Source organism: Helianthus annuus, chromosome 7, assembly GCF_002127325.2.
Source record: "Helianthus annuus cultivar XRQ/B chromosome 7, HanXRQr2.0-SUNRISE, whole genome shotgun sequence".
Classification (NCBI taxonomy): domain Eukaryota; kingdom Viridiplantae; phylum Streptophyta; class Magnoliopsida; order Asterales; family Asteraceae; genus Helianthus; species Helianthus annuus.
The window spans coordinates 149,283,786-149,306,589 of record NC_035439.2 but is presented as its reverse complement, the minus strand read 5'-3'; the positions used below and the strand labels follow the sequence as shown (position 1 = coordinate 149,306,589).

General features: G+C 41.7%; 4 protein-coding genes across 5 annotated transcripts; 3 read left to right on the top strand and 1 right to left on the bottom strand.

Annotated features, from left to right (window-relative positions):
* The first annotated feature begins 274 nt into the window (after positions 1–274).
* Positions 275–3,948, top strand: LOC110869235 (CLP protease regulatory subunit CLPX1, mitochondrial). Of its 2 annotated transcripts, none has more exons than XM_022118523.2 (15): positions 275–954; positions 1,033–1,091; positions 1,294–1,388; positions 1,468–1,547; positions 1,657–1,707; positions 1,783–1,857; positions 1,940–2,017; positions 2,130–2,186; positions 2,278–2,348; positions 2,408–2,507; positions 2,927–3,031; positions 3,132–3,194; positions 3,283–3,405; positions 3,486–3,626; positions 3,710–3,948. In XM_022118523.2, exons 1-15 carry the CDS (start codon positions 511–513, stop codon positions 3,767–3,769), a joined length of 1,602 nt encoding a protein of 533 aa, XP_021974215.1. In that variant the 5' UTR covers positions 275–510; the 3' UTR covers positions 3,770–3,948. The 2 variants fall into 2 exon arrangements, with proteins under 2 accessions (XP_021974215.1, XP_021974216.2); XM_022118524.2 differs by having other exon boundaries at positions 1,290–1,388.
* A 1,494-nt stretch (positions 3,949–5,442) lies between these two features.
* On the top strand, positions 5,443–7,378 carry LOC110869236 (pentatricopeptide repeat-containing protein At2g32630). Its single transcript, XM_022118525.2, has one exon. It carries the CDS (start codon positions 5,482–5,484, stop codon positions 7,315–7,317), a length of 1,836 nt encoding a protein of 611 aa, XP_021974217.1. The 5' UTR covers positions 5,443–5,481; the 3' UTR covers positions 7,318–7,378.
* Positions 7,379–9,555: 2,177 nt separating this feature from the next.
* LOC110869237 (probable pectinesterase/pectinesterase inhibitor 61) lies at positions 9,556–12,348 on the bottom strand. The gene is made up of 3 exons (XM_022118526.2): positions 11,286–12,348; positions 10,917–11,056; positions 9,556–10,422 (listed from the first exon to the last, which is right to left on the bottom strand). The coding sequence occupies exons 1-3, from the start codon at positions 12,191–12,193 to the stop codon at positions 9,725–9,727; spliced, it is 1,746 nt and encodes a 581-aa protein (XP_021974218.1). The 5' UTR covers positions 12,194–12,348; the 3' UTR covers positions 9,556–9,724.
* A 3,035-nt stretch (positions 12,349–15,383) lies between these two features.
* On the top strand, positions 15,384–18,095 carry LOC110867245. Its single transcript, XM_022116370.2, has one exon. The coding sequence runs from the start codon at positions 15,384–15,386 to the stop codon at positions 18,093–18,095; it is 2,712 nt and encodes a 903-aa protein (XP_021972062.2).
* The last annotated feature ends 4,709 nt before the right edge of the window (positions 18,096–22,804 follow it).

Sequence of the window (22,804 nt, the reverse complement as noted above, 5' to 3'; positions counted from 1 at the left end):
GTCTGAGTACACGTGTCAGTTTTCCCTTTATACATGTTTTATGCTATTTTTCTTGAATGTTTCCTATATATGAGTCGGGTCACATATAAATACGTTATGAGTGTACTGTATCAATTTGACTTTACATTTTGATCCAACCACAATACTATTGAGTTAAATCGGATACGTGAAAACACGCATTTTCATATGATGTATACGTCACATAACGCCTGAACTAATTCATTCGATGTTTGCAATGTACCCGCGCCGCAACGCGCGCGGGTCTAATTACTAGTTACACTTAAAGACTATGTGTTATGTGTTACAGCAGTCACATGGAATGGAAGAAAGATTATCTTATGAAATTCACCTTCTATTGACTTCCTTCCTGAAACACCCAAACAGTTCCCTTTAAAAATCAAATCCGATTTTGTTTTCATAGAAAGAAACTGCCCCAATTTGTAATTCCTCCCACAAAAAGAAAAAGTTTCCTTGTTTATACATACAAACCAACCGATCGTGTGAATCACAATGGCTGTTGCGGCTGTTCTAAGATCAAGATCACCCACACCCACAGTGTCCTCCTTATCACACTTGAAGTACTTTGTTTTAGCTCACGATAATATGCACACTTGTTCAAGGCCCTCAACAACCAAATTAGACCAGTACCAATCTTTGAAACCCTCAGCAGCAGCAGCTGATACAAAGGGTTATGGGTTTTTCAGCAAGTGGAGGTCCGTTAATATGTATGGTGGTAGTAGTAGTGTTGGTGGAGGAGGAGACCCACCTGAGGTCTGGCATCCTCGTGGTGGTGGAGATACTGCTCCTCCTCCTTTGGCTAACCCAACCGCCAATGGCTCCGCTTCTGGGGATGGGAGTTGGGGTGGCTCTAACTTGGGCACCAGTTTCCCAACTCCAAAGGAGATCTGTAAAGGCCTTGATAAGTTTGTTATTGGTCAACAAAGAGCTAAAAAGGTTGTTGTTTTTTTTTTCTCAAACTTATTATAGATGCTGTGGTATCATTGCTTATGGATTGCAATTCCTTTCATGTAGGTGCTCTCTGTGGCAGTATACAATCATTACAAGAGGATCTCTATTGATACTTCACAAAAGTAAGCACAAAGTGATATGCATATTGCATCTGCAATATGGAAATGTTATGTGTTGAAATATAACTAGTAACAATGTTGTAATGGTGACCTCACCCTAATCCTATAGTATGTTCACCATAGTCGGTAGCTTTATTATTATTATTATTATTTTTTTTTTTGGTAAAATGCTTCTAACAAATTATATTACAACGCGGAAAGTTAGGCCTTCGGGAGATGACACGGAAAAGGAGGCAGATGGCGGCGATGTTGTAGAGCTTGAGAAAAGTAATATTCTTGTATTTGGCCCAACCGGTTCAGGTATAAGTTTTGTGAATCTGTTATCCTATTTGTATTTCCACTGCCCCTGTATTCACACTGTGATTTTTTTTTATTACAGGGAAGACGCTACTTGCAAAAACATTAGCTCGCTTAGTGAATGTTCCATTTGTTATTGCAGATGCTACCACACTTACTCAGGCAACTACTATACATTATTATTATTTATCAAATAGGAAGATAAATTGGTTGCTTTTCAAATGTCGATGCGTTTGACCTTTCGTGTTTTAAACATTTTTGTGGTTTGCAGGCAGGCTACGTTGGGGAAGATGTGGAATCTATTCTATACAAGCTTTTGACAGTACTCCAATTGCTCCTATGATACATAAATTCTATGCTACATATGTATTTCATCATAGCCTTTCTCTCAATTCAGGTTGCTGATTATAACGTCGCAGCAGCGCAGCAGGGCATTGTGTATATAGATGAAGTTGACAAGATTACAAAGAAGGTTTAGCTTAAAAATTCACGTGGAGTAACATGTTTGACCTTCGATCTGTTCCTTCCACTCATTAATTTCTTGCTATTTATAGGCTGAGAGTCTTAACATTAGCAGAGATGTATCCGGTGAGGGTGTGCAGCAGGCATTACTAAAGATGCTGGAAGGGACTGTATGTCTTTTTTATTTTATTTTAAAGATAAAATTTTTCTTAAAATTATTTTATCACACCTCAAAAGTAAACACAAAAAGATCATTCATTCATTCATGACGATGTATTTCAGGTTGTCAATGTCCCTGAGAAGGGGGCACGTAAGCATCCTAGAGGAGACAATATTCAGGTACAATATATTATATGGGTTAAACTTGCCTGCTCTAGGCTTGATACACATGGTTGTTTATAAACCTTTTTATTACTATTTTTTTTTGCAGATTGATACCAAAGATATTCTCTTTATTTGTGGTGGAGCATTCATAGATCTTGAGAAAACCGTCTCAGAAAGGTATGTGTTGACTTTATTTTTCCTTACTGCTGTTATATCACACATTTGTGTTATTTCAGACGACAAGACTCTTCCATTGGGTTTGGGGCACCTGTTCGGGCAAACATGAGAACCGGAGGAGTTACCACTACTGCTGTTACTTCATCTTTGTTGGAAACTGTAAGCTTACTCTATTTTTACCTAAATATTATTATATGTGCATTTTGGGAAAAAAAATATTATTTGAATAGATAATCAACTAGACTGAAATAAATTTAATAATGCAAGAGATGGTAGTAACGGCATATTGTTTGTCAAATTCTGGATGGCTGATCGAAAGTAATAGGTAAAATAGTGTAATTTTACCCAACCCTTTTGACGATCAGTTTCATCATTCCTAGTATTGAACTGATTACTTTACCGCTGAGAAAGCTGATAACCAATCGTAGAGATAGGTTACCAAACACTAAAGACATATTAATTTGGTAATCACCTTCAAAGTGTACATACATACATACAAGCACCACCTTTCAAACTAATATTATACGTAAGTACCATTTATTAGCTATGTTTTGGTCACTGACATATGTTTTTGTCAGGTCGAAAGTAGCGATCTCATTGCTTACGGATTGATTCCTGAATTTGTTGGACGGTTTCCGATTCTTGTTAACTTATTAGCTCTCACAGAAGATCAACTTGTCCAGGTAAGGAGGTTTAATCAACTGAATTTTGCATATAGCATTACTTTTTTTTTTTTTTCTTGTAGAATTTTATCCTTACAAGCAATAAATAAAATTATTTTAGGTGCTAACTGAGCCAAAGAATGCATTAGGCAAGCAATACAAGAAGTTATTTCAGATGAACGGAGTAAGGCTGATATATTCATTCATTCCAGAAATAGCTAGAGATGCATTTTGGTTTCTTTGATAAATCAATCTTATTTTGTTGTTTTCAGGTTAAGTTGCATTATACCGAAAGTGCATTGAAACTAATTGCGAAGAAAGCAATAGTGAAAAACACAGGTGCTCGGGGGTTGAGGTCCTTGTTAGAGAACATTTTGATGGATGCCATGTATGAGGTTTGTAATTCTTGAAACTTGGCCAGTGTTGGACGTTCCACATCAATTAATGAAAGTAAGATGATTTGTTTGCATTGCAGATCCCTGATGAAAGAACAGGGGACAACATAATAGATGCTGTTGTTGTTGACGAGGAGGCTGTTGATCGTGGAGCAAAAATCTTGTATGGGGAAGGGGCACTGGAACGTTATCTATCACGACATGATAATAAAGATGTCGAGGTAGGTGCATGCTAAAATCTAAAATCTTTTTGTAATAATCTGTCATAAAACATCGTGTGTGTGTGTTTGTGTGTTTGTTGCAGACGAGCATGGTGGATGGGGCTGATGGAGAAGCTGAGCCGCCTTTTATCGCTGCTTTGTAACTCCATGTTGTGGATTTCATATGTGTACTGTACAGTATAAGCTGCTGCAATGAAACCACCCAGCAAAACCAACATGTTGTGTAATCAATCTGTAGCATGTATGTATGTATATATGTAAAAGCTAAATCCATTTCTAAGATCATGTGATATAGTAGCATGCTTGTTTGTGTTGGACTAGAGTTTATTTTTTGTTCTTTTACTGTAGGAATATGCAGATCAGTGGGGTCTGATGCTTTCTTGGTGAACTTTTACTTTAGGCACCTGCTTATATATATATTATGGTTTAGACTTTAGACTATGGCCATCAGCCCGGTAATATTTTTATGAAATTATTTTGAAATACAGTACTTTTTAGTAATATATGTTTGAGTGTAAACTTACAATGCTTTTCAATATAACATCATACTATTTGCTTTTAGATGATCAAAAGAATAAAGCTGAGACTGAGGACTAGTTCCAAGCTCAAGTGTTATGAATGTTACGCTTGATTTGTATTTTCATTCTTCCTTACTTACCTCATGCTTTTGATACAAGTATTTCAATCCAATTAAACACATTATACCTTAATAGGACAATGACTACCATTGCGTTGTAAGTTGAGAACTGTTCTATAAAAAATATTAGAATGCGTCAATAAATATGAAACTTTGATTGTGACAAATTGGAACGAAGGTCCACTTGGGTATTTGTTAAATATCTCCAATCCATCACCAAGGTTTGATTCTTCTTTGCAGTTATTGATTTCAAATACATAATAGGGGTTTCCACTTTTTCATAGTCATTCATATCCACTTTAAGATAGGGTCTGTCTGCAACGTCGTTTCATGTATTATTAGTCGAATGTAGAAATGCCTTCTTGTCATATCCACATGGATTGTGGCTGATTTGCTTATGCAGAAGTATCATATAAAGTGACATTTATGTGACTGTTACATATAGCTGAATCCTATTTAGCAGAATTGGCAGAATCATGTTATACCTAAACACGTCAATTGGATCACTTGTTTCTGATGCAAATCGGTCTAACAAGTGAAAATACTCTAGGCAAGATGCTCATCCTTTTTCAATTGAGAATATAGTAGACTACGACCCATTATTACCTGGTTCTGGTATCACTTAACTAACTTTAGTCCCGACGATAATCTTATATCTTACTTGTTTCAAACATTGAACATAAAAGTCTATATCTTTCTTTCACCTTACAACTTGTAAGCAACAACTGTTTTTTAGTGGGTGTTTGGCTTAACTTTTCCAAACTCCTTATGACTTTTTGGGAAACTTAATAAGTCACAATTGAGTGACTTATGACTTATATAAATTAATAAGTCACTTTTGAGAAGGAATCCCAAACACCCACTATGTGGCTAATCCCAAACACCATTTAATTTTTCAAAAAGTCAATAAGTTGTTGGCTAAAATAAGCAATCCCAAACACCCCCTTAGTCTTACTTGGTGAAGAGAAGAAGAAAAGTTTGGGCTAAAACAAACAGTCTTCTTCTTGCAGACAACTCTTGGTCCACCTCTTCTGCTATAGATGTCTGCAAAATAATGTAGATGTGATCCGCAGACTGTGACATTTTACTTCTAAAAAAACAAAAAGCACCCAAGAAAGGGAGTGCCATTTTGACCTGCTACCCGACCCGACCCGTCCATCTTGACAGGTGTGACTTATAACAAGCTCTCATATGTTTCATCTCCCCTAAACCCTGACTATGTCGAACAAAACCCTATCATCAGCATTCAAATCCATCTCAAAACACCCAATTATCTCAAATTCAAATCAACAAATCGCCAATTCCATCTCCAACACCCTCAAGTCTTCCCAATCTTTCGATCAAACCCAATTTCCCCCATCCAAATTAAACCCTCAAATCATAACCCTAATCCTCTCAAACCCACAAATACCACCTCAATCTTGCTTCAATTTCTTCAATTCCCTCAAACCTAACAACCTCAATCTCATCGAACCCTACATTTCCTTCTCTTGTCGCCTTTACAAAGCTAAAGATTACGCCTTTGCTAAACAAATCTTGAATCAGTTAGCTGTTAATGATAATATCAAACACCCAGTTCAAAAAATTGCATCTTTTCTTGATAATAATTGTGATGGGGTCAGAAAGATTGTTGTAGGGAAGTTGATTGATACTCTGTTTCGTGTTTACGCCGAAAACGGGCGGTTTGAGGACAGCTTGGAGGTTTTTGAGTACATGAAAAGTAATGGGTTTAGTAAGATTGATGATAGGTCTTGTATGGTGTTCTTGCTTGCAGCGAAAAGATGTGAGAAGTTTGGTTTAGTGTCGGGTTTTTTTCGAACGATGGTTGATTCGGGAGTTGGGATAACGGTTTATTCGATGACTATTGCGGTCTCGGCGATGTGTAAGATTGGCGAGAGTGTTAAGGCTAGAGAATTGATGGATGAGATGGTTGTGAAAGGGGTTAGACCGAATGTGAATACGTATAATGTATTGATTGATGCGCATTTGAAGAAATCGGAGTTTAGGGAAGTGGAGGTGATTCTTGATTTGATGAAGAGTGAGAGGGTTTTGTACAATGTGGCGACTTATACACTTTTGATCGAGTTTTATTCGATATTGGGCAACGTTGAGGATGCAGAGAAGGTGTTTGATGAAATGCTTGAGAAGGGGATAGTTGCGGATGTTTATGCATACACTTCGATGATTAGTTGCAACTGTAAGGTGGGGAATTTGAAACGGGCTTTCGAACTGTTTGATGAATTGACGGAGCGAGGACTTGTCCCGAACGTGCATACTTACGGCGTGTTGTTGAATGGTGTATGCAAAGCAGGGGAGATGAAAGCTGCTGAAGTTTTGTTGAGTGAAATGAAAAGTAAAGGTCTTGATGTGAATGATATTATAATCAACACATTAATGGATGGGTATTGTAAGAAAGGAAACGTTGACGATGCGATAAAGCTGCAGAGTTTGATGGAGACAAAAGGGTTTAAACCTAGCGTCGTTTCCTACAATATCATTGCGGCTGGTTTGTGTAAAGCGAACCGGCTCGAGGAAGCGAAGACGTTGTTGTTTACTATGGCGGATAGAGGTGTGGCTCCAAACACGTTAACTTACACGACATTGATCGATATTTTTTGTAAACAAGGGGAGTTTGTCGAAGCTAGACGGACGTTTAAACAGATGGAAAGCAAGGGGGAGAGACCGAATGTCGTGACATACAATGCTTTTATCGATGGGTATTGCAAAAAAGGGTTGATGAAGGAAGCTCATAGGATAAGAAGTGAAATGGAAGCGAAAGGAATGATGCCTGATTTGTACACATTCACTTGTTTAGTACATGGAGAATGTATGGCTGGTAGAGTAGATGATGCGAAGAAGCTGTTCGATGAAATGCCTCAGAGAGGTTTCGTTCGAAATGTGATAAGTTATACAGCTATGATTGCGGGTTTGTCGAAAGAGGGAAGATCGGAAGAAGCTTTTAAGTTATATGACGAGATGCAAAAGGCGGGTATTTCGCCTGATGACACCTTGTACTCTTCCCTTGTTGGAAGTCTTCATAATGTTAAGTGTTAATTACCAAAAGAAACATACATGTGATAAATTCATTCAAGTATACTAAATTATTTTTTTTATATGTTTAGTTCCTGAAACGATGATGATGATAATAACAGTAACAAGAACAACAATAATAATACATCTCGTCGTCTAGACTCTAGACATACATAAAAAATTAAGCGAATAAGTTAGTAATAATGACTGATTAAATAGATAGATGAAGACCATCTTACATAACGGAGCATCCTTGTGGATTCTCTTGGCTAAATATTTTCCTTACCAGTTTTACTCCTGTGTGTTTTGAGTTTTGTTATAAAACGATACCATTTTCAGCTTTTAATGTTACTGGATGAAGAATGTAGATGACCTTCATCACATTCTGCAACAGTAACTGCTCTTGTTGTTACTTCTCTTGCTGTTGCTGTTGGCTTACAAGATGACCTTGGTGGTTCAACCTTTGCACCTACACTGAGTTTAGGTTGTACTGTATGATCTTTTGCATCTAATACACTTTTTAATCATTGTCTCTTTATATAATTTGTATTTTGTGGTTCTAAAGATGAAATTTATGACGGGTCAAAAGTCTATTTCAATACCTTCAAAAATATAATGCTTAGAGGGCATGCTTGTTTCATGAAACATTGTTCACATTTTCGCTTTTGTTTATCGTACATTGTTACTTGGTGTTTTATTTCAGCTGGCTATTTGTATTTTTTATGTTTTACTAGTCAATGGTCTACTTAAAGACTCAATGCAGTTGAGTTATTAAAATTGTCTCCAACCTTGCTTTTTTCGTTTTTAGGCATATTATACATGTCAACTCATGTAAAAGTAAATAAAAGCTTTTTGACATTACAACGCAAAAAAAACCCGTCCACCGGACGGGTATACTACTAGCTAAAACAGGCCAAGGAAAATGTATCCTGGTTGAAGAACACAACGTGTGGATCAACCTACAGGATTGATCATCAGATGCAGAGATTCATAGATGTTCATGAATCTCTTGATTCACCTCCTGGAGTATCTCTTGATTCCGAGAGTTAAAAAGCTGCAACTTGAGCCTCCAAAGATTTGCCAAATTCATGCTAAGAAAACCTTTTATACGGACGGGGCTTTATATAATAAACCTGACTAAGAAAAGTTTGGAGTTTGGACCTCCCCCCGTATAAAACCATGATATCTGTGTATGGTGGTCCCAGTGGACAGCTTGTGAGTGATTCGTGGGCCAACATGGTTGATATGAGAGCCCAGTTTCTTAGAAACCTAGTATGGAAGGTTAGTTCTTAACCTTGACTTGTATATGAATCAGTGGTCAACTTTGAATCTTGATAGAAGTTGTGTTTTTCTTTTGTAGCTATTATTTTTTACTCATTTGACTTTTTAAAGATGAATTATAATAATAAATCACCCAGTTGTTTAGATGGATAACAGGGGTAGTTCCAGGCGAGGACAAGGTGCAGTGAAGCACAAGTTTGGACGTGTTGATGCTGATGAAAGAAGGGCTGGCAAAAGCAGGTGATATTGGAGTGTATGATGAGAACAAATGGGATGGGGTCATTCTATTCATATGGTTTGGTGATGACCCATGTGGCTAAGCTGCTGCTGCTGCTGCTGGTTCATGGGTTGATTGATGAGAATGTGCACTTCCGGCATACTCCTGAATGTGAGCTGGAAAAGTTTATTATGAGTTGTTGATATATTTTGATCGTTATTAGCTAAGTTGTTAAACTTTATTTACAGGAAATAAAAAAAGGAGAGAATAACTGTACAAATAACCAGAGGGCTTGTAGCTAGTGTAGCGGTATTAAGGTGTCCACTAAAGACGTTCCCTCTGATGAGGTTGAGGCTTTAAATCCCAAGGTGGACAAATATGTAGATCTAGCGCATATAAATGGTTAGAGGGTGTTAGAGTTAGCCGGTATAATAAACTTGCATTAAATCAAAAGATTTATTATAATACTGTACATAGGTTTTACCTCTTAAGACTGAGATGGTTTTGTAAGTAGGCACGTATAATTAACAAATGTACCAAACCGGCCTGGCCTGCATTTAATTTAATCGGAAAAAAAATATTATAAACACATGCATGTACCCTCCTCAAGAGAAAGGGATGTATGGACAAAGATATAATTTAAACCCGATGTTGATGTTGATGTTGATTAATACAATAACAGATTACCAACAAAACACTATACAGGTTAAGGTTAGCATGTAATTTCTTCAATTTAATTAATGGTAATACTAGCTAGCTCGATGGGGTCCAAAACAACATAATCGTTACTATTTATTACAATTCTGACCCAACACATTAACATTATTTATAAGATAATGTGGTATCATGTTTCACCTTATAAGCTATATATCCAACATGGGTTTTACATGTTTAAATCGGTCCGCATGTATATATATGTCAGAATAAAGAAACTTATGGAGATAAACCAGCTAAAAATGCAACTCCAGTAGAAGGCAACCATGAGGATCCATATATAAACTGGCCCACTGTGAACCGGCTCGCCTCTATGGTTGAAGTGATCACCCGATAGCCTGGCCATTTAACCCGCTGACCGACAGCCGCTCCTGGCCCATTGTTCATATACTCACCATAGTACAATGTGTCGAGTGCAAACGTCCCAGCCCATTCTAGCCAACCCCTAGGGTGAATGTGGTCTCCCATGTATGTCTGCATGTACACTGTCCGTGCATAAAGTTTCCATGGTCGCCCAAGATATGTCGGGAAACTTGCCTTTGATGCCTCCAGATCAGGCTGGGCCACGAGCCGACAAACGTGGATTGAGATACCGGTGTTTTGATTTGGGTCTTTTCGGTTTTGAGCGGTAATGGTGACCTTTTGTTGTGGCATTGGTTTTCTTGCATATATGTTGCAGCTTTGGAAAACCACAGCAGCATTGCCAAAGATGAAATCCACGGTGCCATAAATGTCACATTCACGGAAAAACTGGCGGTTGGAGTGGACGTATAACGTGTCTTGGTATCCGATGATGGCGCATCGATGAACGACTGCATGGTCAGCTCCGATTCTGAGTGCCACAGCTTGGTGTCTGGCAGGGCCGGCATAGTTCTCAAATGTGATATCCCTGGCTATGAAACCAGCACCGGTTGCAGCTGTTTTGGAAATTAGCTAGGGTTAATTACAACTTAATTGGTAAATGCTTTTTTACAAGTCAGTTATATTATACTACTGGCTTTGTATAGACAGACACACTAAAATTAGTGTTATAATAATGAAAAAGATATCTTGTTATCAATCAATATGAAATATGAATTAATATTGTGGTCTTTCATTCTTTCAAATAGAGAATAGGTATTGGTCTTTATCTAAACATGTGGTTTTAGTTTTTACTTTCAAATTTATTTTAAAACATTCTTTTACTTATTATATTATATTGGTTATGGATATTTTATTTGTCATCCACTTTTTTGGAAAATGCATACATACATATATTAGATTTATAATTTCGTTACTATATTAATAATTGGAAAAGTTAGGTGGATGGATGCAAAATGGTGATGTTTACGTTCATGAAAACAATGGAAAATGATGCATGTTTTTTGGATATATGCATGAAATAAAAAAAGAAAAAGGAATGAATTATCACCGAAAGATGCGGTGTGAAAAGTCGTCACATTGTCAACTACCCTATTTATTCCTCCTGTGATGACCGTTTTGCCCTTTCCATCCCCTACAAACATCAAATTTGTCTTCTTCCTTCCCACTTTTAAGTTATCTTCCTCGTACCTATTTCAAGAAACACAAAACAATTAAAAGAATTGATTTTAAGTAAAAAGAAAATACACTTTAACTGAAAAAGAATATCTTGATCAAAATTATAACCCCCACAAGTTATTCTTTTACTTTCCCATGATATCTTGCACGAATCCTATGTATGTATTTTAAGTTCAACTTTTTAACCAATAAATAAAAAGTGACTTTTGTTTCTGATTTTTATTTATACATAAAAGTTTACCTTCCTGCCTTAACGTAGATTATTATCCTACGGCCACTATTCTCAGGAGCCTTCTTTATGGCCTCCGCGATAGTCTTACACGTCCCACTTCCATCACTCGACACCACTATATCCGCTTGGATACCGGCCACCGGTGCCTGCAGCAGCCTTCTCTCCTCCCTACTCAACCACTTCGGAAACGACATTAACCTCCTACGCCGGTGCTGTATCGGAACTCCCTTAAAATCATCCCCAGCCGCCGCGTATATCGCCAAACAGTTACTCACCAATTCCGACAAGTCCTTTAGCTTCTCATCCATCTGCTGTTTAACATATCCATTCTCCACCTCGGACAACCCTTCCGCACACGTGTCCTGATTCGTCAGCGCCGCGCTCAGCCACGTCATCACATCCTCACTGGACCCACCTCCCTGAACAGATTGCAGCGACTGCGTAAGCTGGTCTACAGAATCCTCCAGAAGTTCGAGACAGTCCTCGTATGCTGACCGTACGTGTGTATCCATTTCAAGGTTACTGATCTCAGCTGACGTGTACAACGCCCTTCCCACGTGCTGCAGCGTCATGTTAACCGAAATGTGGACCATGTCTTTATCGGACGCGGTCAGTGAGCCCGGGAAATTAAGTAGCGAGCTCAAACACAGATCCTTGTAACGAGTCTGGCTGCAGACTCGTGACATGGCTTGGGTCGGGCGGGGATGAGATCCGCTGTGTTTGGTTGGACGGAGACGCACCACGAGTCCCACGGACACCAGGGACGCTACAACAAGAATGAATGCAGCAATGAGGAGGAGAAACTTTATAGTTTTGGAACTAGAGTTGGGTGTAGGCCCTGCAGAGGAGGTTGAAGATAATGGCTTTAATGGGGCGTTTCTTCCCGGCTGATAGCTTCCTAGCCTGCCGTATTCCATGTTTGTATGTATGTTTACAATGTGTTTGATGATCAAGGTGAGTGTAGTGTATATATCATATGGTCACTGGCGGTTGTTGTGAAGTCAACGTCCGAAGCCTTAGCTGGTGGCCACTACGTACTATACATACATAGTCACCTTCATTCTTCTTCTGGGTGGGTTTTAAATTTTTATTTTTATTTTTCTTTTTTGGAATTTGATAACCACCAATAAGTGTGTTTGAAAAGTGAAGACGCATGTCCGAAGCCGAACATGTGTCCCAGAGACGGACCGGATTACACTCGAGCGGGCATCCACAGCATGTTCGCCCGCACCAGAAGACTCCGAGGATGAGCCCCCGTTCAAGTGCGTCCAGACGGATGACGTCATCTCAGTTGACTATTATAAATACCCCTTCAAAGTACAAATCCAAGTACGATTTCTCTGAACCTTCGTCCCTATTTTCTCTCTCTACTTTCTCTCTCTACCAATACTTATCCTCACGCCGGAGGGTGGTCGCAGAGTGGCCCTCCCATCTCTGCGGCGAGCCTAACGGTTTTCTCTTTTGCAGGAAACTCTGCCAACCTTCAACAAGACCCAGATCTTCATTTACAGGCTTCGGCCTGAACTTGATTTCCTGGTTCTTCAATTGGCGCCATCCGATCTTAAAGCTCTTAGTCCTTCACTTTAGTGAACTTCTTGAGCAAAGAACTGACAAATGGCGGCCCCAGGTTCTTTGAATTTGGGATCTACGGCTGTTAGCACACAAGTTACTGCACCAGCAAGTATCATCTCCACGACCTCAGCTACTTTAAGCTCAGGTCCAGGAACAACCTTGCCTTTCATCTTACTCCCTACTTCGCAAACCTCAGAGTTCGACGCAGAATTTCTCGCCAAAAACGCAAGTCTTCTACGAAGATTAAAAGCGCAACAGGCCAGAGATGAACAAATCCTTGGTTTGCGAACCAGACTCTTTCATGATGAAACACCAACGGGGACAATGGGCCCGACAATAATCACTCCTACATTTTCCACAGTCGTTACTTCAGAAGCTTATACTGGATATGTACAAGGTTCTTCCGGACCTTCACCAGTAATGGCCACACGAAACGATATACAGATGGATGTAATTGGCGATCCGGAACTCACCAAGCCGTACCATCCAGTTTCTATGACAGCTAAGTCAAAGTTTAGTGCTCGTATTACACATGCCAAACTTCCTCCAAAGCTCAAAATGCCAACCACGGTGAAGAAGTACGATGGCACAACTGATCCGGATGATCATATGTTCGATTTTGACGGAGCTGCACGAGTAGAACAATGGCCGATGCCAGCATGGTGCTTTATGTTTGCACAAACTCTAACTGGAGCCGCACGAGTATGGTTTGACGCGTTGAATGAAGGTGAGATCAACGACTTTGAGGAATTCCGAAGATTGTTCCTCCAAAATTTCAGTCAACAAAGGCACTACTCTAAGGAGATTACCGAAGTCCACAACATCCGGAGAAAAGACGGAGAGTCTTTAGACAGTTTCATTGACCGGTTTAACCGAGAAAGCATGCAGATCAGTGGGGTAGTTGATCAACTACGGATCTCCGGATTTTGTCACGGTGTTCGGAATAATCAGTTAGTTGAGAAATTGCACGAAAATCTACCGAAGACGATGGAGGTACTAATGGAACGGGCCAGGGCCTTCGCTCGAGGCAAGAATGCATGTAATCCTGCTCCAGAGTCAGATCACAAGATGTCTTCGTGGAAGAAAAATGGTGGATCGGTGTTTGATAAGGCTCCGTCAGGAAGCAGGGGACGATCACATCCTTACGGTAGAAACGACAGACCTCCACGAGGGAAAAGCTCCGGATCACGATTTTACAATTTATCGGATCTCTCCAAAACTCCCAGTGAAATTCTCAGTGCGGAGGGGATGAATTTCCCCGCTCCACCAAAACTTCGGAACCCAGGAGACAAAAATTCAAAGAAATATTGTGACTACCATCATGCTCGGGGTCACAATACAGATGACTGCTGGTCTTTGAAACAAGAAATAGAAAAAGCGGTACGGTCCGGGAAGCTGTCGCACTTAGTCAAAGAAGTAAAGGAAGGAAAATCTTCCGGAGAAAATCCGAATAATCAACCAGCAATTTGCATGATCCGCAGGGCAAACAACCAAGGCATCAAGCGGACCAATCAGCATTTGGCCGCCTGGATGCAGCAACCCATTGGTTTTCCACCAGTCAGCTTGGAAGATATCAAGGATGGACCGGTCATAGTGTCCGCAATCATTGCAGGACACAAGGTCCGGAGGGTGTACGTCGACAGCGGAAGCGCCACCGAGATTATGTACAAGCAGTGCTTTCAACAATTAGCCCCACAGACTAAGGCAAAATTGCTTCAAGTGTCGATGCCTCTGGTCAGTTTCTCCGGAGAAGTAGTTCAGCCTTTGGGCCAAATCACTCTTCCAACGACAATGGGAGAAGGGAGTTTGGTTCGAACTGTCAACTTGACGTATCTAGTGGTTGAAGCACGATCCGTTCACAATGTCATACTCGGAAGACCTGGTATGTGCGCCTTCGGAATGATCAGTTCAACTATACATGGAGCATTAAAATTCCCCACTGAAGCTGGAATAGCGACATTGTACTCCGAATCAGCAATCGGTGTAGCTGAAATACGACAAAGCGAGGGTAATGTCGAACCTCCCAATACTCTCACAGAAGAATGGGCCATACACCCACATTTTCCAGAGCAAAAAATTGCAATCGGAGCTCAGCTTCCCAAACAAACTAAGAAGAAGTTATGGAAACTATTGTCCAATTCACTTGACGTGTTCGCCTGGCAAACCTCTGACATGGTTGGAGTTCCCCGGTGTCTGGCCGAACATAAGTTAAACGTATCACATTCAATAAAACCAGTGGCCCAGAGAAAAAGAAACATGGCTCCGGCTCGTAACAAGGCCATCTCCGAAGACGTACGAAAATTGTTGAGCGCCGGTATTATCAGAGAGGTGCGTTACCAAACTTGGGTCTCCAATCCAGTAATGGTAACCAAAAAGGATAAAACATGGAGGATGTGCGTCGATTTCTCGGACCTAAACAATGCGTGCCCAAAGGATTGCTATCCTTTACCGGAGATTGATTTGAAGATAGACTCCCTCTCAAGTTTCCGTCTCAAGTGCTTCTTGGATGCGTACAAGGGTTATCATCAAATCCAAATGGCTTCAGAGGACGAAGATAAGACCGCGTTCGTAACAAACGAAGGATTGTTCTGTTATACCAAAATGCCATTCGGTCTGAAAAACGCCGGAGCCACATATCAGAGATTGATGGATAAAGCGTTCAAAGCTCAGATCGGAAGAAACTTGGAGATCTATGTAGATGACTTGGTCATAAAAAGCCGAGAGGAAGACGACATGATAGACGATATACTCGAAACCTTTACAAGGCTTCGGAGTATCAATCTCAAACTCAATCCCAAGAAATGCTCTTTCGGCTTGGAAGAGGGAAAGTTCCTCGGGGTATGGGTCACACGATCCGGAATCCAGGCGCACCCGGATAAAATCAAGGCAGTAGTCTCCATGCAGCCTCCTAAAACCATCAAAGAGATCCAGTCCTTAAATGGGAAACTCGTCGCTCTTCATCGTTTCGTTTCAAAAGCAGCAGATCGCTCCATCCCTTTCATGAACGTATTAAAAAAGCGAACGGCAAAAGGCCAAATAGAATGGACGCCAGAAGCAGACTCGGCATTTCAGGAGTTAAAGGTATGCCTCGGGTCCCTGCCCACTTTGACCGCACCCTCTACCGGAGAAACCGTCACCGTATATCTATCTGCGTCCCACTTTGCGATAAGTGCAGTACTCGTAGTGCACCGGAATCAGGCACAAATCCCGGTCTATTATGTAAGCCGCATCTTGAAAGACTACGAAACTCGGTACCCGATGGTAGAAAAACTGGCACTCGCCTTGGTACATGCTTCCAGACGCCTCCGAAGGTACTTCCAAGCTTTTAATATAGAAGTACAGACCGATCTCCAGATCCAGCAAATTCTTAGGAAGCCAGAGGTCTCCGGGCGTCTCACCAAATGGGCAATAGAGCTCAGTGCCTTTGATATCACATATCGTACCAGAGGTCCAGTAAAGGGGCAGGCAGTAGCCGATTTCCTCACAGAGGTCCCGACCGGAGAAAGCGTCAAAGGACAACCCATCTTACCAAAGGTATGGAACCTGTATACGGACGGGGCTTCCAGCAAGGAAGGGTCGGGAGCAGGTTTAATTCTGATAGATCCGGAGGGAATAGAGTACACTTACGCGTTACGTTTCGAATTCAAGACGTCAAATAACGAAGCAGAGTATGAGGCTCTCCTTGCAGGCTTGCAAACTGCAGCCAAAGCAGGTGCAACCTCCGTATTAGCTCATGTCGATTCATTACTGGTAGCCAATCAAGTCAGTGGCGAATATGAGGCACGAGAAGATAATATGGTTCGGTATCTACAACAGGTCAACAGTTTAATCTCCTCTTTCGATTCTTGCAAAATAGTGCATATACCGAGAAGCAAAAACAAAAAAGCCGACGCTTTGAGCAAACTGGCATCCGTAACATTCTGCCATCTATCAAAAGAGGTTCTAGTCGAGACCTTGCGAACTCCAGCCATCCAAGAGACGAGGCCGGTCATGTCAGTTTCCGTGGCCGAAAAGTCTTGGATGACTCCGATCGTGGATTACTTGAAAAATGGTACGCTCCCAGAAGACAAGGCTCAGGCACGGAAGTTAAAAGTGAAAGCACTGCAGTATCAGATACACGATGGTCAGCTCTACAGAAAAACCTTTTTAGGCCCGCTCCTAAAATGCCTAACCCCGGAGGAAGCAAGTTACGTTATAAGGGAAATACATTGGGGAATATGCGGCATCCACGCAGGGCCAAGGATGGTTATTGCAAAAGTCATGAACGCCGGGTATTTTTGGCCAGGAATGCATCAAAGCGCAGTAGACGAGCTCCAGTCATGCGAAGACTGCCAACGCCACGCCCCCGTAAGTCATCGTGCCAAAAACAATCTCGTACCTGTAACCTCGGCCTGGCCATTCCAGAAATGGGGGATCGACATCGTAGGTCCTTTCCCCGTCTCCACCGGAGGAGTAAGATTTCTATTGGTCGCCATCGACTACTTTACTAAATGGGTTGAAGCTAAGCCCCTCCGGACGATCACAGGAGACCAAGTGCTGAGGTTCGCATGGGAAAACATAGTGTGCAGGTTCGGAATGCCTCTTTGCATAGTGAGCGATAATGGTAAACAGTTTGCGGAGAAGCCGTTTAAAACATGGTGCCAAAGAATGAACATCGAACAGAGCTTCGCTTCGGTAGCCCATCCCCAGGCCAATGGGCAAGTGGAAAGAACCAACCGAAGTATCGTAGAAGGAATTAAAAAACGGTTGGGGAAGGAAGGCGTTTCATGGGCGGACGAACTTCCGCATGTCCTATGGGCACACCGAACCATGCCCAAAACAAGCAACAAAGAAACTCCTTTCAGCTTGACCTACGGCACCGAAGCTGTCATACCTGCAGAGGTAGGGATCCCCACGCCCCGCATACAACTAAGCCAGCAAGAAAACGAAAGAGAACTCCGTTTAAACCTCGATTTAATCGAAGAAAGGAGGGAACTTGCGGCAATCCGGGAGGCCAAATATAAAAAAGAGTTGGAAAAACACTACAACTCCAAAGTTAAGGAAACCCGGTTCAAGATCGGAGAATACGTTATGCGGAACAATGAAGCAAGTTTAGCCGAAGGAACGGGGAAGTTAGCCCCCAAGTGGGAAGGGCCCTATCAGATCAAAACAGCAGGAGAAGACGGCGCATACACTTTAATCAAGATGGATGGAACCTCCGTCCCGCGTACTTGGAACGGAGTGCACCTTAAAAAGTGTTATCTTTAGAAGGTTTTTAAACAAATAATTGTAAAACGGAAGCTATGAGCTCCGTCATATTTTAAATTTCCTGTAAAGCGGATGTTTTTTCCCGCACCAGTTAAAATACAAGAACCGCGGAGGGTAGTACCCGCGGATTGATCAAAAATGTTTCTTACTTTGCATCTATCGGAAAAATTCAAGTTCCGAACCTAATAAATAAAATGTTAAAAAGTTGCAACTCACAAACACTCATCGGCCGAACCCAGGGATCTAACCCTAAAAGGAAAGGACGAACTGGCATTGTTCGTATGACCTTCAAGTTATCCTTAATAAGACAAAATCGGATCCGCATAAAACAAAAGAACGTTCTAGAATAATTCAAAATGTACACCTTTAGCATGGACGCATGAGAAAAATAGTTACATCAAATATAAACCGGACATAAGTAGCCGGAACAAGTCTTAATACCATTCACAAAAGGATAACAAACAAAGTAAAAACATCATTACAAAGTCCAGAAAAGCCGGACGAGCTATTACGTTCATCTGGACTACCTAAACAATACCTAAGGTGCATACCCCAAAAAACCGGGCATGTCCACCTCATTCATTCGGCAAATCACCACTAGCAAAACGAAGAGCCTTCTTGATTTCAGGAAGCGGCGCGTCACTTAGTTTCGGAAGGTCTTCAATCACTGGGAACTTGAGAGTATCAAAACAAACGACCGCCGCCTTCAGCTCCTCCGCAGCATTACGGTTCAACAGTGGGACCTCTTGGAAAGGAGTCTTTTTCTGCAGAGCATGAACGTAGCCGGAGTGCAAACCCGAGTTAATACCGACCGCGCTCATCGCATTATTAACCCCAGCCACGGCAGCAGTCATTTCCTTGCCCTTATGAATATTCTTTGCTAGAAGCTGGGCACCTTCCGTAAGCATCCAAACCTTCGTTTCACGGAGATCAGTCACTTCCGTCTTTAAAGAAGCATTCTCCCCCTCCATTTCCTCCAGGCGACCCTTCAAATCAGCTTCCCCTGTTTTGAACGCATCACGCTCTGGGAAAAAAGTTAGAGAAAATAGAAGAATAATTTTAATAAAACAAAAACACAAGCATACCGGCCATCATGCTCTCATACGCAAGACGGGCACCGCTGAGGGACTCCTCCATCTTCGCCAAGACCGCTTTGTGTTCTTCGTCCTTCTGTTTCATGGACTCAGAAAATACTTGGAATTCTGAAGAAATCTTATCCCTGTCCTCAGCAGCGGCCGCGGCAGCCGCCTGCGATGATTGATTCTGAGCCGTCAAAGATGCGACCTTTTCTTGTTGAGTCCGAAGGTCTTGAGTTAGTTGGGCTACCTTCTTCTCCACCTCCGGACTCTTGAGAACTTTGCGCTTCAAAGAACGGACTTCCTTCTCCAAATTTTCTCGCACAGACTCCGCTTCAACCCACCTACGATAAACTTCTGTCACAAATATGTTAGACTGAGCTTGGTTAGTCAAAACCGCGGCCCCAAGATCCGGGTTTTTCATCTTCCGACTTCGAACATGGTCCATCGGAGTGTTTATATTGAAGAGCATCATCTTAGCGGTCAAAACATCCAGGACCGTATCTTTGTTCCGAATATCCCAGTCGGGTATAAACTTCTCCTCAGCAGTGGATGGGTCAATCTCCATATCTTCCGAGAACAGATCTGCATATCGAAAAAAGGACATCAACTCAGGTCCGAACCAAGATGAGGGAAGTGAAGACACTTGATCTTCCTCATCATCCATAAAAAAGTCCGGACCCAGAGAAGAGCCCAAGTGCGTACCTGAAAAAGTAACCACCTTCGGCTCACTATGGGCCTTACCCTTATCCACGCTCACCGGATTCTCCGTCTCCATACTCTCCACCTCACTATCAGGGACAAAACCACCTGAATAGGCCGGGGTCGGTCTACTGCGGGCCAAGGCCGCCTCTTCCCTCGAGCTCTTACCCCCAGAACGATGTTCATCAAGATCCTCCATAACAGTGCCTTCAGAATAGGAACTCCCCTTCGTCTTCTTCAATCTTGGCATGGGGAGAGAATCTGAAGAACGTACCTGAACAGATTCACCCTTCCTCTTGCGGGACCGGATCACCAGGTCGGTATCTGCTCCAATATTTTTACTCTTCAGAGACAAAGGCTGATTCAGTAGTGCCTCGTCTAGACTGCGTATCTCCGGATCATCGTCCACGTCATCAAGAATTGACCTCTGCCCAGCATGAGATCCAGACGAACCACCCGCCTCCTTAGAAGACGCCGGCATATGAGAAACCGTCTCGGCAAGGGCTTGTTCAGAAGAGTCCTTCAGAATGGAAGATGTTTCAGCAGCAGAAGATACGGGTATGTTAGTATCCGACTGACCACGAATGGGATGAGCAGAGGGTGCAACCTGCTTCATGAACGGAACGTCCTCTTGCTGCTCAAAATCAAAATCGAAGGAGTCCATGCTCGGAACCTTCAGAGCATCAAGAAGCGACATCACAGCACCTGCATTTCCAAAATAAAAGAGTTAGCAAAACCAACAAATAAAAGAGCCGAAGGGGGTATAAAGAACCGGAACTTACGATCACTCTTCCGGCGTATAATCGGCCAATCCTTATCCCCCCGGGCCCAAGAAAAACTAACTCGACCTAACCAAAGTAAATGCTCAGGAAGAGGACGAATAGGGGACTGATGCTCGATCAGAGCACGGACTAAGCTCTCATTAAAAACAAAGCCCTCTTCAAGGTCAAACGACATGGACTGGTCCTTAAAACGCCACCTCATGTCCCCCGGAAGACAACGGTCGTCTAACCAAAAGAAGTTATCTTTCCAGTTTTTTAGGCTAGACCGTTCGTTGGAAGATGGAGATGGGACATTCTTCCGGTGTGCAAAAGTATACCAGTCTCCGGCCGAGATAAACTCATAAAAGTACCGGAAAACGTTCAAATCCGGTTTCTTATCAAGGGCACGACAAGAAATCTCGAAATGATTAACACGGCTAAGGCCGAATGGGTTAACCTGACAGACGTGAACCCTAAAGAACTGTAAAACCCTAATCAGAAAACGGGAAAAAGGAACCCTATAATTGGCAAAGTTATAGACACGGGTGTAAAAGGGGAATTTCCCTTGACGAAAGGGGTATATGGCTTCCGTACTGGAAGAGAGGACCGGATGCAGATCTAAGGGAATCCTATATTCTCTAATAAACTTATCCAACTGACGTTGGGTAAGCACACTCACGCTCTCCGAAAGGTTCTCCTTACCCGGAGCCATAACTGTAAAAAAGTAAAAAGGAACAAAGACGCACCTTTTTTCTTTGGAGAAGAAGAAGACACTAGAGAGGGTAACAGCAGAAGAGAATGAAAGAGAAAGGAAAAAACGGTGAAAATGAAGAGGTAAAAATTGAATTTATAGGAAAATATAAGTCGGTTAAGGGCCAGTCACATCAACCGTCGCCTCCCACGATTCCCAACAAGGGTTCCGTTACCGTCACATGTGGGTGACCGACGGCCCAAGTAGAGAAGGTCACCCGCACCATACAGAACACGCCACGTAACCTGTTTAAAACTACTCCAACCATGACACGTCATCCAAACGGGATAAAAAAGCTTGGAATAATAGTTTGACAAAGTCTTCATAAAAAGACTTCCCAAACTAGGGGACTTGAAGACGCATGTCCGAAGCCGAACATGTGTCCCAGAGACGGACCGGATTACACTCGAGCGGGCATCCACAGCATGTTCGCCCGCACCAGAAGACTCCGAGGATGAGCCCCCGTTCAAGTGCGTCCAGACGGATGACGTCATCTCAGTTGACTATTATAAATACCCCTTCAAAGTACAAATCCAAGTACGATTTCTCTGAACCTTCGTCCCTATTTTCTCTCTCTACTTTCTCTCTCTACCAATACTTATCCTCACGCCGGAGGGTGGTCGCAGAGTGGCCCTCCCATCTCTGCGGCGAGCCTAACGGTTTTCTCTTTTGCAGGAAACTCTGCCAACCTTCAACAAGACCCAGATCTTCATTTACAGGCTTCGGCCTGAACTTGATTTCCTGGTTCTTCAAAAAGTAAATTAATTAAGAAAAGAAAGAAAAGGGGATAATATTGAACTGATTATACAGATTTTGATTGGTTAGCAGCATGTACAAAGTCATCGAAATAATATACAATATGGGCTTCTTGATAATTAGTGTACTTCTTGACTCTATACTTATTCTATTGGTTATTGTACAAAGTGTCAAAGTGGTATGCTATTTATGATTGGTTAGTGTATTTTTAGCCTTTTTTGTACTTTCTATTATTATTATTATCTATAGATAACTTGACTTAAGGTATAATTGGCTTGTGGAATATATAGTACTTATCTTTTCTTTCTATATTTGCTACATGCATTTTATCTTAGTTATTACGAATTAATATTTAAGATTTGAAATGGATTGTCGGCAGAATTAGCTCTGTTTGTGTTTCAAAATCGAAGAAATTAAAGGCTCAATGATATAGAAACCTGTCATATCTGACAACAAATTAAAATATATGGCCCGTCAGTCATCGTTTTGAAGTTTCTAAATTCCCACTGCACATTTAATGGGTTCTATCACTTACGTGGAGGAGCTAGCTAGGCGAATGGTGTGGCTTATGCCCATATTTGGGAACCAATCAACTCTGTCACCGCCTGATCGAGATATATGGACTTATGGAGTGAGTACGTATATACAGTGGCGAAGCTTGAG